Source organism: Heteronotia binoei, chromosome 2 (assembly GCF_032191835.1).
Source record: "Heteronotia binoei isolate CCM8104 ecotype False Entrance Well chromosome 2, APGP_CSIRO_Hbin_v1, whole genome shotgun sequence".
Lineage (NCBI taxonomy): Eukaryota > Metazoa > Chordata > Lepidosauria > Squamata > Gekkonidae > Heteronotia > Heteronotia binoei.
This window is the reverse complement of record NC_083224.1, coordinates 180122289-180140734: the sequence shown is the minus strand read 5'-3', so window position 1 is coordinate 180140734 and position 18446 is coordinate 180122289. Positions and strand designations below refer to the sequence as shown.

At 43.1% G+C, this 18446-nt stretch overlaps 2 protein-coding genes across 3 annotated transcripts in view; one reads left to right on the top strand and one right to left on the bottom strand.

Moving 5' to 3' along the window:
• FIRRM (FIGNL1 interacting regulator of recombination and mitosis) overlaps positions 1 to 13165 on the bottom strand; it is a 33020-nt gene extending 19855 nt beyond the window's left edge. The window contains exons 1-7 of the mRNA XM_060232589.1: positions 13009 to 13165; positions 10523 to 10562; positions 8156 to 8244; positions 7582 to 7686; positions 4631 to 4771; positions 3979 to 4141; positions 3377 to 3461 (exon numbers count right to left, since the gene is read on the bottom strand). Of these exons, the coding sequence (XP_060088572.1) occupies positions 3377 to 3461; positions 3979 to 4141; positions 4631 to 4771; positions 7582 to 7686; positions 8156 to 8244; positions 10523 to 10562; positions 13009 to 13113 (728 nt within the window). The 5' untranslated portion in view covers positions 13114 to 13165. The remainder of the gene's footprint in view (positions 1 to 3376; positions 3462 to 3978; positions 4142 to 4630; positions 4772 to 7581; positions 7687 to 8155; positions 8245 to 10522; positions 10563 to 13008) is intronic.
• Positions 13166 to 13221: 56 nt separating this feature from the next.
• Positions 13222 to 17072, top strand: METTL18 (methyltransferase 18, RPL3 N3(tau)-histidine). 2 transcript variants are annotated; one of them, XM_060232583.1, is made up of 2 exons: positions 13222 to 13400; positions 15761 to 17072. In XM_060232583.1, exon 2 carries the CDS (start codon positions 15939 to 15941, stop codon positions 17019 to 17021), a length of 1083 nt encoding a protein of 360 aa, XP_060088566.1. In that variant the 5' UTR covers positions 13222 to 13400; positions 15761 to 15938; the 3' UTR covers positions 17022 to 17072. The 2 variants fall into 2 exon arrangements, with proteins under 2 accessions (XP_060088566.1, XP_060088567.1); XM_060232584.1 differs by having other exon boundaries at positions 13222 to 13415.
• The last annotated feature ends 1374 nt before the right edge of the window (positions 17073 to 18446 follow it).

The window sequence follows — 18446 nt, the reverse complement described above, 5'->3', positions numbered from 1 at the left end:
CGCAGCCGTTGGCTGAAGGCGGAGTGCCGCCCCGCCAAGTTCGGGGCATAGCAGAGGCGCAGGGCAACACGTCGGCACAGGAGGGGGCCGACCCAGGGACATGGCCGCTGCTGGTCGGGTCCCAGAGACCTTTTGGTGCAGGAACACCCCACCCCCCACCAGGTGCAAATCTGGGCCACGGAAAATGCTGGTGTGCCCCATAGGCACTCGTTGAAACCAAAAACAAAGGTCGCCTCCGCCACTGCAGAAGTTTGCAAACCCCTTAGGGAGTGGTGTGATTACCTTGCCAATCCCCTCGTGCCTCGGGCTAACAAGCCCGCCCCCCAGCACCCAATCACAGTCTCCCCCCCCCCTCCTAGAAATACTTCCACTCTGGCCTCGTACAACTCAGTTGTTAGGGACAGCTTCACGTGGTGGTAGGCTCTGCCGGTAAGCTTAGAGTGACTTAGAGCGAGGGACAGGCATGCACATTGATGACGGGTTTTGAACTGCATGGTTGCTTTGACTGTATCTTTGCCTTGTGAGGGGGAGAGAGAGGTCTCTCCCCTGTGGCTAACTGCTCATTTCCAGGTCTCCACAGGCTCCCAGAGGCTCTGCATATGAGGACTGTTGCCCATGGCTGGGTAAGTTCCACTGTGCCCCCTCTGTCCTCCCCCTCCTCTCACTCTCGACGGCTCGGTGTGCGAGCGTCTCTAGCATTTGAACCCGGCAGTGGGCTCCAGCAGGGGGCATTTGCTGACCCTACTACCCTGTGCTGCTGCCTGCTCCCTTCCCTTCATCTGCCCTCTGCCGCTTTCCCAACCCCTGGCAGGGCACAGGGTGTGTGTGTGTGGCAGCTGCCCTGTTGCAGGAGGTGGGTCAGAGACTGTCCTTTAAGAAAGCACCCGGCTGAAACACAGCCTGCTCTTCCAGCCGCCACCCCTGCAGGTGCTCTTGATCTCTGTCTCTGTTTTGCATGTGGGACTGCAACACAGAGGCTTCCGCGTATGTCGCTCCCCCCCCAATCCCTCAGCTGTTTCTGCCCGCCACTCTGAATGGAGCCCCGCCCACGGCAAGACTACCCAGCGTGCACCAGGGAGACTGTTGCACTCTGTTCTGGAAAAATAAAGTCTGAGCTGTGCCCTCTGTTGTCTCTCCTGCTTGGCATCTGCTGCACATTCTCTCGGCAACCCCACCCCCAGTCAGTGGCCTCTCTGAGGGAATGCCTGGGAGGGTGGGCAGACTTGGTTCAGGGGGGGGGCGGGAAACGGTCTATGAGCCACCACACTGCCCCCCGCGTGGCTGAACAGGGGAGGAGGGTGCCACCCCTCAGCCTACCCAGGCTGACAGCCTACCCAACCCCACAGGGCTGTTGTGCGCAGGGCACTAAGGGGGGGGGGCTGATGAAGTGGACTCTGAGTTCTGCGGCCCCCGGGGGAGGTGTTCTGTGCACAAGGCAGGGGGTGTCAGCGCAACACAAGGGGTCTCTGGGTGGGGGGTGTCTGCTGCTGGGCTGCTCACTCCCAGACACACATTCCAGCCGCTGTCTATGACAGCGAACTCCTGCACTTGATACTTCCTGCTTATCTGCCTGCCATTGGCAGAGTCTCTGACAGCGGGAGGGTGTGAGGGGACTGACGGCTTCTCTGTGGTCCCGTGTGGGCCTGTCCCACCCCCACCTCGCCACCAGGCCAGGCTTCTTGTGCGCACATGCCCAGCCTCACTCCTGTCCCCTCCCCGTGTTGGTGGGACGTCTTTCCTTTGCCTTTGATGGTCTGCCCATCATTGGCTCCGTTCTCTGTTTGGGGGTGAGTTGGGGATGGCTATCAGCCTCTCCGGGGCCGCCTTTCCCCATCCGTGACTGTCATGAGCTGCGGCGCATGCGCCAGGACTGGTCAATGGGGGGGTGGGCTGGCCCTCCCCTCCGGCTGCGTCCGCCTGCCTTGTGTGCCTATGCCAGCGGCGTTACCATGGCAACCGTCTCCCTAACGGCAAGCTACACCTCTTTCTTCCCCACGCTCCAGCATGGCGAAGTCCTCAGGAAGTCTACTAGTGGTGCGGCAGTTACACCATGGCCGGCCGCCACGTAAGTCTGGATTCGGCTGCCAGTTCTCAGGAATTAACATTATAGCCATGAATTGCATCTAATGGAAAATGCAAATATGCAACAAAAGGTAAACTATGGAATGTATTTGTTTAGTGCAAGTCTTGTTCAATGTGTTTACTGGCAATCCATGAATTATGTCTGGCCAGGGAACCTTTCCAATAGGTCACATAACATTCCTCCTCCCTCAGAGCAGGCTGAAAATGGATGTGAAACAGGTGGGCTCGCACTTCAGGTTAAGAGGGGAATGATAAGGAGAGGGTGAGTATCATGGTGCTGGAGAATTAATGCCCTTTGGTGCATATGGGTGACCTTACATATGGGTGGCCTTGACATATGGGTGTATAATTACATATGGGTGACCTTGAAAAAAACCCAGTGAGCAAAGTTCCTGAGAGCTAGTTAGGTGTAGTGGAACAGACTCTTATCTGGGAGAACTGAGTTTGATTCTCCACTCATCCACATGGAACTGCTGGAATGACCTTGAGTCAGTCATAACTCTGTTAGAGCTGTCCTCTCAAAAGCAGTTTTGTCAGAGCTCTCTCAGCCCCACATCTCACAGGGTGCCTGTTGTGGGGAGGGGAAGGGAAAAGAGATTGTAAGCCGCTCTGAGACTCCTTTGCTTAGTGAAGGGTGAGTATAAATCCTATCTCTTCTTCTTCTACCAGTTTGATCCATGGATGTCCCATATCCAGCCGATTATATTAACTGCCTTAATTATATGTTGAACTAATAGCTCGATGCAAGCCTTAACAGCTATTAGATCTCTCCTCCTGTGGAAGGTCATATGTACTGTTCAGGAAAAGTTTGTTACAGTGCACTTCAACAGGATGGAAGCTCTTGTTCACCGGTGGGCAGAAACACCATAAATTCCTGTTATTGAAACCCCTGACCCTAACCACCACTACCAAGATTTCTAACAAGTCCCAACAGGTGTTGGTGAAGGTTCACATACTGCATAGAGAAAATAAAAGTCAGCAGAACTGTGCATCACAGACATTGCCTTTAAAATGTGAATGATTTTAATTGTATAGTACTCTGGAAGCACAGATCTGCCTAAAAAGCTGTCTATGACTACATCAATGGAATAAATATCGGCAAGTCCCAAACACTGCAGTTACCAACAAAAATCACAGCTGAAAATATCTGAACAGTTTAGCAATGGAATTACACTGCCTTGAGTTTAAGAACTTCAACTTCATTTAACAATAGATCAGACTGTCTGTTCATAACAAGCTAGATATAGCATTTGCTTAACTCTAATAACTTATCATTAAGACAATGAAAACATACCGGATTAAGAACTTCCATGAGTTTGCATGAAGAGCATGATCTATGATGGAAATGGCAGAGCAGATCTCCAACACAGAATGAATCACTGCAGAGCAATACATATTTATTTATTTATTCATTCCATTATTAGATTTATATCCCGCCTTCCTCGCCGGAGCAGGCTCAGGACAGCTTACAGGCCAATAGGCAACAGTTACATAAAACCATTAAAACAAGTATAAACATTAAAACAAGACCGGTGCTATATTAGTATGATATTAATATACAATACTAACTGCAAAATAAATTTTTATCAACGAGCATAATCAAGGGCACACACAGCATTCAGTCAGCTAAGAACTATTTTTCATAAATTCAGAATAGGAGTTAATTAATGTTCGTACTTTCAATCACTTTCACCTAATCCCTAGTGTGGGGTTTTAAATTTGAAAAGGTAGGGGGGAGCATTCATCCAGAAATCATGGAATAAAAATTGCAAGAACCTCTCAACTGATGTGCGACATCAGCATACACGGAAAGGAAAAGTGCTTGCTTAGTTGTGGCACCCTGATGCCCATTAGTGAAGAGTGGTTCGTCTTAAGATACACATTTTGTACACTCACCTGAAACTATAATTGCTGTACTGTCTTCAGCAGTGCAGGAATCCACAGATATCATATCCAGCAGCTCCATAAGCTGCTTTTGTAAAGCATAAGTTTCCTTAAACAAAGACTGAAGTAAGTCAGCAAACAAATGGAGATGGTCACTATACAGCGATTCGCTGTCCTGCAGCAAAACACAGGGAGCACATACATTACACATTATGCACAGCTACAGTGAACATAGGCTCAGAAATGACAGAATACCTAAAAGCAATAGCAACGTAATCTGATTTTATCAGAATCAATATTCAGACTTAATTAGGTTCGACTACGCTAAATACAATATAGAATTCTGGTTGCCCCAAGGACTGCTGGAAACAGCAACACAGTTTCTGCTGTACTCTAATTTTAGACTGTAACAAATTGTTGACCAATAAAGCGTTCCCATTATGCCCTGGAACAATGTGTTCCCTCCCTCCAGTTTTTAGTTTCGGTTTTTACTACTCACATACCCTCTAGGAACATTTCCGGAGAATCCAAAACACAGATTCTTTAAGAAACTGAACACAGTACTAGTACTAGTATTTCAATATTTTTTGGGTTTTGTAGTAATTTCTTTTGGCCTGTTAAATCTAAAACATTAAGAATCTATGGAAGTATTAACTTCACCAACCTTGCAGTATATAAATGTGTTCTTTATCACATGAAGAACAGAAGAAGGAAGACTGTGGATATGTTCTAGAGGCACAGTCTCCTGCATGGTACAGACATGTTGCACACATCCTCTTAATACTTCCATCAGCTGCACTACAGTCTGAAAGGGAAAATAAATTAGTAAAAGTATCAGTGGAGATGGCTTTCAGACATATGGCTCCACTTCTGGCAATGCACGCTTCCTAAAAATCATGGCTGCCATAGATCCAAACCTTGTAACAGAGTAAAGCCAGTGGGAATTTTATATCCCTGAATATTCTAATGCAACATAAGTTTAACAGTAAACTGTGGAGGAAAAATTAGGGCTGACCCTAGGATTTCATGATATAACTGGGCTCCACTCTTACACACACCAAACAACTCATCTGATCATATTCCTGATCTATGGGATTTCTAACAAGCAGTTTGAAAGTGGTTTGCAACTTTCTTTAAAATACAGACGCATACTTTCTCCACTAAGTATTCACAGAGACTAAAGACATTGGAGGAATTCCCCCCACAAAAAAGTGCCATGGGCATGTACTTCTGTAATTCAGGGATCTTTGGAAAGATACACACTTCAATAAAAAAACTAAAATCTTTAAGATCTCTCACCCAATTCAAGGGTAAGACATGCATGAAGGTGATGGGAGGTGTAGCTTATGGAAAAACTAGAAGAAACCACTTCCAGAATGAGCTGTTCCAGTAAAGAAACTAGCTACTTGTGCAAGGGAGGGCAATTTCTATCAATTCTCCCTTCTTGCTGCATATCTCAAACTATTTCTAAGGTTCTCTAACCTTCTGCGGTGCAGAATGCTACAGGCAAAATTGATATATTGGCTCAGTAAAAAAAAAAAAATGCATATATAAACTGTGTCTATTAGAAATTCACAAAATGCTTGTAAGAGAAAATTAAGACAAAGTCATCTTAGTTCTTTTGAAACATCTAAGTAAAGATAACACTTTATGAAAGCTGTGTTTGAATACCGCAAGTCAAAATCAATGGAAAAGTCACTGGTCAGTGGTCACATTTAAAAGCGGGGGGCCGGGATTCCTTATAGATAAATTACTCAAGGAAAATATATTCTATTAGCTAAGCCCAGATATCTTTGGATACTTAAATCTTGTGACTGGAGCAGTGAACAGGCAAGACAGATCTTCTTACAAACCTGAAAAGGGCCCTAGGTTTGCAGAAATCTTTTTTAAAAATTACACTGGGCAGCTTAAAAAATCCAAAAATGATAAAAGCAACACCTGTAACTTTAAGCAACAGATTCCCGCAATGGCTGTTGCTAGGCAACCACAGCATCCCAAGCTTAGCTCTGTCAGTAAAAAGCAGTCGTATTTTGACCTTTGAGGAAGAACTCATTGGGGCCAGGCCTGGCTACAGCTGCCAGCTCCAGGTTGGGAAATTCCTGGAGATTTTGTGATGAAGTCTGCGGAGTGCTGGGTTTGGGGAGGTTAGAGGCCTCAGCATGGTATAAGCCATTTTCTCCAGGGGGACAGTATAAATGAGACACTATTTAAAGATTCTATTTCCCCAATACAAAAAGAAATGGGTAACTTTAAAAACTAAGGAAGGAGGTTTTCTTTTCCAAGGTGAAATAAACACAGATGGCATAGAAATGATAGTAGTTGGAAGTAATGATCTGAAAGGTCAAGACAGGTATATCTAAACTGCATTATGACAACAAACTATTAAACAAAACAATATCACTTAACAAGAGAGAATCAATATTGACGTTCTAGAATTAAAATCTCCCAAAGATACACATATTACTTTTCCAACACAGGAAAGTACAGTTTTAATTACATATAAAATTCAGTAACTTGAAAATATTAGGTTTAAATATTAAAAGGACTTAATACTGAAATGGAAGAGGAAAAAGATATACTGGTTCCTAGAAAAAGGTAAAGTGATTTAATTTTCCTCCAAGAGACAGGTGGCAAGGCCAACTACCTTTTTTATTTATCTTGTTCAAACTGAGCAAATTTCCTCCCATGTAACCCAAACAATACAAATGGGGTATCCTTATATATTAGTGTAAAAATTCAGTTCTGCATCTTGGAATAGAGAGAGGAGGATGTTCAAATGAACATTTAAGTGTCATAAACCAACAAGGAAGTTTTAATAAATCCCTACTTAATAAAATGTAAACTGCTGTAGAAGGTGAACATGGAGGAAATTATAATGGAACCATGAACCCCTTGCTTGACAGGAAAAATATCTTGGCCCAGTTCATACCACAAAGGGTTCATACCAGAGTTTAAAGCTTCCAGCTAACAGATTTTATCACCTGGCAATGAAAGATTCTTAATTAGGGTTTGTAGAATCTTTCGGGCTCAAGTGCCATGTTCTACTGGAGAAAGTTTTCCTTCCAGACGTTTCGTTCTCAGCTGCGGAGAACATCCTCAGTGGCGATACAGCCGGAGCAGGCGCTCTGACCTTCTTGGCAGCTGTGCATACTCAATGCATACTCAATGCACAGCAGCCAAGAAGGTCAGAGCGCCTGCTCCGGCTGCAACGCCACTGAGGATGTTCTCCGCAGCTGAGAACGAAACGTCTGGAAGGAAAACTTTCTCCAGTAGAACACGGCACTTGAGCCCAAAAGATTCTACAAACCCTAATGATGTTACCAGCCGTGAAAACCTGAAATCTTTGATAAAGATTCTTAATGTTCAGTTCCAAACAACAACTATTCTAAAGCAGACTGTTTTTTGTGCATTGCCCAAATTTTAACACAAAAATTGGACAGCAGACTGTTTCTGACCATGCATGTATTTAAAGTTGCTACTGATGACAGCCAGACAAAAAAACTGAAACAAAACAGATACCTTCTCAGAAACAAAGAAGTTGTTTAGAATATTAGCAATCAAATGCAGCTTTAAAAAAAACTGATTGTGCAGAAGATTTAACTTTCCAAGCTTTACCTTCAGATGACTCCTCGATGTCATGTGTAATTCTGCATTCTCGTTTGTTAATTCTTTTGCTTGACTGAATAATTCATATATCAAATGATCAAACAGCTGCACTGCCTGTTAGAACAAAGCCGATTACAAAGAAAATATTAGTTTAAGAAATCCAATACAGGCCTTCTACAGACTACAGAGAACTAAAAGGCAGGCCGCTGCTGAGGGATGGGATGGTGACCATTATTTCTGATTACTTTTTAAAGGTGTTAGACAAATTCAGTGATAATGGTGCTTTCCCCACAGCGACAAGCTTATGTAGTTTCTTCATCGCTGCTGTAGCTGCTGATAAAGCGCAGCAGCCATGGGACTTCTGCCTGGCTAACTTCCTCACCCCATTCCCCTGGGCAGCAGCTAATTTTCCCAACTCACACCAGTAGGGATTTTTCAGGGTTTTTTAAAAGAGCAAATGCATATCATTTGTGCATAATTTTCTGTAAATTCCCTTTTTTCAAAAAGTAAGTCTCTAGACCTTTTTGTTTCAAAGACTCAGCAATTCCTAAAACATTTGTTAGTCTACAATATTGTGTCATACCTTTGGTAATACTTTGGAGAAAAATGCTTGCTCTAACTCAGAAAGATTAATGTGGGGCAGAAACCGTTCTGCCAGGATTCTCAACACACCTGTGAAAGAAAAAGATAAGGAAAGCCATGGCTTTCATAAATTCAAGGGACTTCTTTGCTAACGAGTAGCTCCCACTGCAACTTACAAAAGGTTTTGACCACTGTGATCACACATAAATTATGTACCTAAACAGAAAAATAAGATATAGACCACTAATGTGCAATATGCAGAGACTTGAGCATCACGAAGAATAATTACCTGAAGCAAGCCAAAATTCTTAGTATGGCAGTGTATAGACAAGAAATGCACAATCAGAGCAGTCATTACCCAAGTATTCATTGTTTGCATTTATTTTATTAATTTATTAAAATGCTAATAGCCTACCTTTTGATTAAAATATTCTAAGATGGCTCATGAACAAAACCTAGAATTAAAATCGGTATAAAGTAGCAACATACACAACATGAAAAAAATCCAATACTACAAATAAGTTAACTAAACAAGCAACTGAAACATGTAACCATTTCTAGTGTACAGATCAGACAATGAATCACTCCTTAAAAATTGCTGTTGTACGATATCCAAAGACCAACAAGAAAAAAAGGAGATAAAACTTCCCTGAGGAAGAAGTTCCACCATTTAAGCATCATTGCTGATAAGATACAAAACTGGCTATATGTCAAAGGCCCTGTGACGGAGCAACAGTCTCTCTGCATCACCTTCTGGAATCTACCCTCCGAGACCTGGAGGTCTACCACGATGCCTCCACAATCCACAAGAACAGCATGGCTGACAGAATGAAAACTGCTGAAAGGTCCAGTGGAAGCAAATCCAAAGGGATACCTTATTCCAATCCAGTTTCTGGAGCAAGTCAGCAACTGAAGCTTGGAACACTATGAGCTCTAGGATCTTGCTCTTGGACCTTATAGATCCAAGGAGAGCTTCTTCAGGAGTGGCCTTAGCATTTATTCTTTCAAAACTTTAGGAACTACCCCCCTTTCAAGAAAGTGCTTACCACCAATGTTTCCTCTAAGCTGCGGAGTCTTGTGAGCAAAAATTCTACTTTGTGAGCTACTGGCATTAAAGTTGTGAGCTACTGCATAAATTAGTTTGCTTTGGGACCATTTTTCCTGAGCTGAGAAAAACGTGTGAGCTGGAGGTTAAAGAATTGTGAGCTAGCTCACACTAACTCAGCTTAGAGGGAACAGTGCTCACCACTTATTCCTTTTAATGGCCAACTCCATTCTGGCAGATTCCGTAAATTCTGAAGATACATCGGTAAGTTCCTTTAGTATTCTAGGATACAATCATCTAGGCCCTGCAGATCTGGAATCATTTAAGGCAGCCCTGACAAACTCTTTAGCTAATCTTGAGCTGTCTGCCCACCATTCACACCATTTTTACAAGATTGCACTGAATTCTCTTTTTGGGACAATTCAGAGAAAAATAGGAATTGACTAGTCCTGCCTTCTCTGTCATCTGTAAACATTTCAGCAGTCTCATTAAGCAGTGGGTTTACTGAATCCTCCTTTTAATCCTTACTTTGAGCATATCTGGAAAATATCTCCATTGTTTTTTGAGCTTTGGCTTTTCCATCAAATCCATGTTATTTATTCTATACATTCCTTTTTGATTTTCGGCTCATCACTTAGTTTTCATGTGGCCACGAATTTATGTCCCCCATTTTTCTTCATTATTGTTAGTGATTGTGCTTTAATAGCCCTAACCATCTTGGACTCGTTTCTCCAATAGTTTATCTAGCCCTGGAATCCATCCTAGCTTTTTATTATGTTTATTAAAATTATGTAGCTTTTCAAATGGAAAAAAAATATTCCAAAGCTTCCCTTAGGAATGACAGTGTAATGATACTCAGCTGCAATTATTAGTACAATGTTAAAACAGAATTGGACCCTCCTAAGCTTCAGAATGCACTCTATGTCCGTTACTGATCAGCAGGGTTTGCCAACTAAAGTGGAAAGGATCAGAGTAATAGAGATGTACAATTTCCAGAAATGTTAAAGTAATGAAGAAAAATGCTTTTTTCTAGGCAGAAAAGAGACACAATTTTTAAAAAGAAATATAAATTGCAATAAAAATGTAAGAATTCTCCATTAGTCTCTAGCTCTTATTTCCACTTCTACTAGGTGGTTCAAAAGAAAGATTGAATATTTTGATACTGCACAGTACATTAAAGCTTTGCACATAGGTATTCCTGCAGTGTACAATTATGAGGCAATAATATGTAGCAAAATAAAGCCTATATAATAATTGAAAACAGATAAATACTTTTTAGTATGCATTGTCAATCTAGATAAAGAGTATATAACTTTTACTTACCAATATGCTCAGTCCAGTTGTCAGAAATCTGATACATAGAGTACCAATACTAAGGAAAAACATACATACAAATGCCCACAAATAAAAACTGCACCCTATATACTCCACAAAATTGCTGGACCAAACCACAGAGTAATTACTCTTACATCACTTGGTATAGGTGCAGGAGAATCATACCCTTTGCCAAGCTCCATCTAATAATTTAGCTTTGAATATTCACAATAAGCATGGCCTATGGGATTGTGGGTTCTTGCACATACATCCCACAGACCTTCACTTTCCATTTATTCAGAACTAAGTCCCAATGAATTACCGTAAGTAAGTTTTACTTAGGTGTGCAAAGGACTGCAGTTCTAGTTATCTTGTTTTCTCCACTGCAGCTTATCCAGGGAGATGTGTGATAGTGTTTTAGAATTATCAGTTTCAAATGTATTGTTCCTCTACTTCTTTATGGAGTAATGAGATGTCTGAGGTGAAGGGTGAACATTAACTGAGTGTATTAATATTTGGGTGATTTTCCCCTGTATGTTTTTTAGTTTTGCTTTGAGTAGGACAGGAAGACAACATGGAATTTTAAATTAACACACTCTTAAGACTGTCTTTTAATCCCAATATTTTAAAGACTAACAGATTTCACACAGTGTGACTTTTTGTGGACTATTCAGTCCATTTCACAATAATGTGCCTCACAGAACTTCTGCTGCAATAAATCTCTACATCTTTAAAGGTGGTTAAGTTTTCTTTGCAACCAAGATGACTACCTCTGTGGAGTTTTACACTATGGTTGTTATCACTAAGCCACCTCAATGAGCTTAAAATTGGGGAAAAGGAGAGATGAAGATCAGACAATAACAGAATGGGATAGTCCCTATATTCTCACCCACACTTAAATGCACCTTGTACAGAGTGCAATTTTAACACAGAAATTTAATGTAATCTTACAGAACAGGGCAACCAAGATGATTAACGAGCTGGAGAACCTTTCCTATTTGTTTATTGATAGGCAAAAGAGAAAAACAGTGTGGACCATTTCAATCTAGAGAAAAGATGTCTGGGGAGAGGGACAGGATACCAGTGCATCAATTTACACAACTGGTGGAAAGTAACTTTTCTCACAATATCATGGAACATTAAATAATCCAGGGTAGACAAAAAGAAGCTCCTTCTCATTCAATCAGTAGTTAATTTGCCAGTGGTTTCCCCAATTTTGAGTCCAGTGGTTGTTCACTGAAGTAGATGGCTTTGGAACTGAGCAGATGCAAAGAGAAGAGTGGCCCATCAGTGTTGACTAGACATGATGACTAAAGGGAACCTCCATGTTCAGAAGCAGTAAAACTGAACACCAGAACAAAGTTTGAGCCAGTGGCACATTTAAGACCAGCAAAGTTTTATTCAAGATACAAGCTTTCATGTGCATGCACACCTCCTCAGATAAATTCCATGTATCTGAAGCAGCATGCCTGCACACGAAAGCTTACACCTTGAATAAAACTTCATGGGTCTTAACGGTGCCACTGGACTTGAACACTGTTCTGCTGCTTCAGACCAACACGGGTGCCTCCCCCCCCCCCCACATGAATCTATCTTCTGAATACCAGTCCTGAGAAGCAGCATTAATGGGGAGCCAGCTTAAACAGGAAGCGGGGGGGGGCACAACACAAAGCCCCCTGGCTGTAACCTTCCAGTCCTTTGCCACTTTCCCTTTCACGGATCACTTTCCCCGTCCCTCGTCCCATTAGGGTTGCCAACTCAGGACTGAGAAATTCCTGTAGATCTAGGGCTGCCAAGTCCAATTCAAGAAATAGCTGGGGACTTTGGGGGTGGAGCCAGGAGCAAGGGTGTGACAAGCATCATTGAACTCCAAAGGGAGTTCTGGCCATCACATTTAAAGGGACCACAGACCTCTTAAATGCCTTCCCCCCATTGGAAATAATGAAGGATAGGGACACCTTCATTGGGGGCTCATAGAATTGAACCCCCAGGTCCAATCCTTTTTAAACTTGGGGGGTGTTTTGAGGAGAGGCATCAGATGCTATGTTATCAATTTGGTGCCTCTACCTCCAAAAACTGCCCCCCTCAGAGCCTCATATACCCGCAAATCAGTTCTCCATTATATCCTATGGGAATCAGTCTCCATAGGGAATAATGGAGTTCCCAGCAGACATTTCCCTCCCCCCCTTTCTGCTGACCCTGAAGCGGGGGGAGAGCCTCTAAACTGGGGGATCCCCTGCCCCCACCTGGGGATTGGCAACCCTATGGAGATCTGAGAATGGGCCTTGGGGAGCGGGGGTTAGAATGTGAGGAACCTCTGCAGAGTATAATGCTCCGAAGTAGCCATTTTCTCCAGTGGATCTCGTAGTCTGGAAATCAGCTGTAATGCCAGGAAAATCTCCAGGGAACCCTACTTCCCACGTCCATCCCACCCAAACCTCCCTCCCCACCGCGCCAGCGAAGGCAGCTTCCACAGGAGCGAGAGGGAAGGATATCAGGAGACGGGGCAGGGCTGCGGAAAGCTGGCGGCGGCACAGCTCGGAGTCCCAGCCTTCCACTTCCCTCAGTAGCGACACCGCCTCAGGCTCGGCCTGAGCCATGGCAGAGGCGGCGACGGCCGAACCTGCTGCTGCTCTCGAAGGCGAAAGACCCGCCAAGGCCGCGCGGCGCTCCCATGCGGCACCGCGGCGGCGATGACGCTAAGCTGCACATGCGCCGAGTACACTCTGAAGCTGGCTGTGAGAATGGGCTGGTGGTGGCTGAAGCGTTAGAGCGGTGGTCGTGTGGTTTCGTTTAGCTCCGGAGCTGCCGGTGTCTTTTCTGGAGTCATAAATCTGGGAGGTTCAGGGGACAGAACTTCCAGTGGGCGAACTCCTCGCTTTCAAAGGTTTGGTTGGGTCAGGTGGGCAGCTTTGTTGGTCTGAAGCACGGGAGCCACATGTGGCTCTTTCACACATATTGTGTGGCTCTCAAAGCCTCCCACCCCGTCGGCTGTCTCGAAGAAGGCATTTGTCTCTTTAAATCTCTTCGCCAAGCCAGCTGGTGGCATTTAAAGTTGTTTTCTTTCTGCCTCTTTCTTCCTTCCCCATCTATCTGCCTTCCTTCCTTCCTGCCATGCGGCTCTCAGACATCTGATGTCTACTATATTTGGCTCTTACGTTAAGCAAGTTTGGCCACCCCTGCGCTAGAACAAATTTTGAGCTGCAGTGGTACCTTTACGACCAAAGTTTGTTCAAGCTATGAGCTTTTGTGTGCATGCACACTTCCTCAGATACAATGACATGGAATTTGCCGGTCCATACATGTGGTAGAGGGTGAGTAGAAAATCATGATCCGATATGATGGTGTTTATCAGATTCCCTTATCAGATACTGATAAACATCAGCATTAGGTTGCTTGCTAACTTACTGTTCACCCTCTCCTTATATGCATAGACTGGTAAATTAGATTTCATTGCATCCGAGGTAGTGTGCGTGCAGGCGAAAGCTCATACCTTGACTGGATTCAGAATTTGTTCTAAAGGTTTGGTTGTCTTTAAAGAGCAAATAGGGAGAAGATGTCAGAGCTAGTCACAGAAAAAAACTCATCAGGTAGAAAATGTATTTATTGGATTTATAGCCTCCCTTCCCCTGTGCAACAGGGCTCAAGAGCAGAGAAAACAAAATTCATATAAACAGTGTTCACAACTCTAAAACTATTAAAACAGCTTTTACAATAGTACTGGCAACCAATAAATTAATACATAAAAAGCATGACATAGTGTCCTTTATCGAGGGGAGAATAGATATCTTACAGACTGGTGAATAAGAATAACCAAACAGTGGAAAGGGACGGGAGAAAGGAAGGAATGGAGGGAGGCCATCCTATATGGAAGCCATTACTGTTCTCAACTGTAGCGCGCCCCCCCCCCCCCTTTTCTGGTCCCTCTGTTGAGTTTCCTTTATCTGAAGACTCTGAGGAAAAAATGGAAGTTAAAAAACTAACACTTGTAGCCAAAATCTTTGACCCCTCTGTACAGTCCTGAATATCTGTGTTAATTTCAGTGAGTTTAGGATTGCCATTTTAGTGGCCTGGCATGTTACATTTGACCAAGGTGCTGGGGGAGGAAGGCATGAAACAGACCCCAGACACCAGTCTTAGCTGTGTGAAGACTCCTAATTAGTAGCCTCAGTTTTCCAGAAAGCGTATACATGCATTTGTAAAGTGGAGTTTGAGATGCAACTGTAAATCTGTGTGGCTGTCAATTGGTTCAAGAAAATTAATTGCAAGGACACTCAAAACAGCCTTTGTTGCTTTTTCATACTTGCAAGTTGAATGCAGGAGATGGGATGGGAAGGGTGTCAACTTTATGTGGGAGATGTGGGGAACAGAGCTTGGGCACTAAAAAGGAGTGTCTTACAAGAAAGGGGAGAATCTGCTGGCTCCTGGTTCAGGCAGTCAATGCAGCTAAGCAGCAGGTTGCATTCCCCCTTCATCCTCATGTCTTGTGTTCTCCCCAGAGCCCTTGAGGAGGTGAGAACTATGAGATTAGCCGTGGTAGCTAATTCCTCTGAGGCACCGTATCTCAGAATGCTGAGGGACAAATGGTGTGTATGTGGAGGGGGAATGAACTCGTCTCAGTGCTCTGTTTGCGGCCTACTTAGGATTCTTCTAAAATTGCTATTTATTCCAAGAAAAAAAAATCTATGTAATGCATTTTATCAGGACCAACCAAATTGGCACAAAACATTGTACAAGTTTTCAAGATCACCAGACCTCTTCATCAGGCTGGATCTTGCAACTTTTTTAAAAAGACAAAGAGAGGGAGATTTTTTTAGGTTACAACTCTGTTTTGCAAGCATCCTCTGTGTGAGATGCATGTAGACAAAAAGCTTAACTTTTTTGCTATTAGGTTAATGTGCATTCTCTGGAACGCTTTTGTTCCACGGAGTCTGTGCTTAGCTAGACATTCCATCATTGAAACAAAGCAAGAATGACACCAAAACATTATGGTTTAATTAATGGTATATTTTCTAGTTTTCTGGAAGACAAAATATATTTCTCCCTACAATAACTATATTTCTCCCTACAATTTCCCCTTCCTTGTTATTGCTTTTGCTACCCCAGAAGCTAAACAAGCATTTTTAAAGGGAAGGAAGGATTAATTTAAGTTGGTATAGCCCTTCAGTTCTTCTTTCGCAAAACATATGGATGCACTTTAAAAAGCCACTAGTGTTCGTTGATATTTTTGTTTGTTTGTTTGAGCAGTGCATTTAAGAGGCAATCAGCAGTGAACAGAACATGTAACTACAGAGAAGAGACTTTTGAAGTAAAAACTGTATCTACAAACTGGCTTTAAGCAGACTACAGCTAATTCTTCCAGCAGTGTTCTGTGTGTTTGTACATTGGAGATACTCTCTAATTTTTGCACTGTTTTCACATAAAAATGGCATTTCAGTTCAACTTCTCTATAGAGGACACAACAGAAAGCAGACCAGAGGCTCTTGAAGATGGAAAACCACAACAAGAATCGGTGCAAGAATCTTTAACCCTCCTGGACAAGCAAGAAAGCCTGGTGGAAAAGAGAAATAGTATTTCCTCAGAAGAAAATATTTTTAACCAGGAACTTTTATCAGAAATGCCCGCTCAGGTGGCAGAGCACAGCTCTTTGAATAAAGGACATGATGTAACTTTGTCAGAAAAGTATTCTAGTCCTGCAGCTGCCAAGGAACATGTCCCTAAGGATATCAGCAAAATCTTGGAAAATAAAGATGTGGAGACACTACCTGGCCTGTGCCATGTAAATATTTCTGTGGTAAAGGCAAAACTCCCAAATTTCTCCCACAGAGGCAACATATTGACTAAAAGCATTTCTTCTCACTCAGACCTAATTACTGGTGTCTACGAAGGTGGTCTTAAAATATGGGAATGCACATTTGATCTCATGGACTATTTTTCAGAAGCTGAAGTACAGTTTGCACATAAGGTAGTTTTGGACCTGGGCTGTGGGGCTGGACTACTGGGAATCACTGCCTTGAAAGGAAACGCTGAAAGAGTCCACTTTCAGGACTATAACAGCATGGTCATTGAAGAGACAACTGTACCTAACGTACTGGTAAACTGCATTCATCAGAATGGGGATATTTCTCTAGAGCAGTGCCAGGAAAGAGACTTCAACCAAGACTTAATTTCTAAGTGCAAGTTCTTTTCGGGGGAATGGTCAAGATTTAGTAAGTTCTTACTAAATAGTAATACACCCTTAGCAAAATATGATCTCATACTCACATCAGAAACTATATATAATCCTGATTATTACGAAGCTCTACATGACACACTTTCAAAATTACTGAAAGCAAATGGCCATGTCTATTTGGCTAGCAAAACACATTATTTTGGGTGTGGAGGTGGGGTCATGCTCTTTACAGAATTCATCAAGAAGAAAAATGTGTTTGATTCTAGAAGCATTAAAATTATTGACAAGGGGTTGAAACGGTTTATTATTGAACTGGTGTTTAAGAATCCCTGCTAATGCGATCACATCACACTGAGCATTAATAAAAATATTCTTGATTTTTGTTCACCTCTCTAGTGGCTCATTCTTGGCTCTTCTTCTGGCTCTGATCTCATTGCTTTCCCTTCTGTAATCCTGGAGCTTTTTGCCCTCCACTGCCCAAAATATAGTTTGTTCTGAATATATGAGTCTCTTTGTTATTATTTGTTGCAAGATATACACTGTTTCTGGGTATTTTGCTATTCTTGTGAACTTCAAAAATTTGCCTGTCACTTACTGAAATTGGTCCAACATGGTTTGAATGTACTAGAAAAGCTCATAGAGGAAGTCAGTTGAAGAGTCAGGAGACAGCAGTCTTACCTGATTCCTCCTCCTCCTTAGGGTGGTGCATTTTGTTCGTGAGCTTCAAGCCCTAGGATTTCAAGGACAAACAGCAATGTGTCTGGGGAAGGGGCCAAGCTACCAAGCATTTCATCATCATTTTTCAGGGCGCCATGGGTGGTGAGTCAACGCCAGTTCCAACAGCCCCCAGCCCTTTCAACCCTTTTCCAGTAGGCCAGGACCCCAGGTTCAGGTGTTATATTGTTAGCAGGGCACCCTACATACGAGTTCCAGCCCCCATTGCAGACACCAGTTTCTTTGGAAGTGCCAAATATGGTAGCGGTGCTATTTTTCCACTCCCTCTTTTCAGACAGCCTCCTTCTGACTGGATGATGCACGCATGGAGGGCGGCCTGGTTCCCTCCCCCCTCAACACGCATCCTCAGCCTCAGTCCCTCAACAAGTGCAGCCAGCGAAAAGGCTATCAGGGACTTCTATACATTTACAATGCTAGACTTAAGGTCTACAATAGAAGTCCGGATAGATGCAGTCAGCACATCTAGATGTAAAGTGGAAAAACCTTGATCTTCATGTCAGTCATTTGATGAGTGGTATTCATTGACAACCACTGTTTGTCCCATTTGGTTAGTAAAGGGAGAGGAATGTTCAGGTTTTATGAACAAGATTGTTAATTACAAGTAAAGGGACGAGAATCTGTTTGTCATGCTATGAAGAAATGGCTAGACCCCATCAAGAATGTCATGCTGCCTTTAACCAAGCCCACTGTTACCCACACCCAATCTGTGGAGGAGGTAGGTAAATAGCTGACTACATACTTCCAGAATGTCTACATATCCTCTTGACAGTGCTCTGGCCTAGTGAACTAGAACTACATTAGTTGCTCGAAAGGATGGAGAGATCGGTCTGCTCCTAATTTGGTAAATTAGGGGCTTGGCCTGGGATGCTGTTGGTCATGGCTGAAGCGCTGCTAGCAGTGTTGGTAGCCAAGAGCTGTTTTCAATCCCTATCTATTTCACAGACTGCAGCTATTTTGGGAGAAGAATTTGGCAAGTGTTAATCTGGGTCTTTTAGTACCCCAGTACTTAACACTTAAACAGTAAGA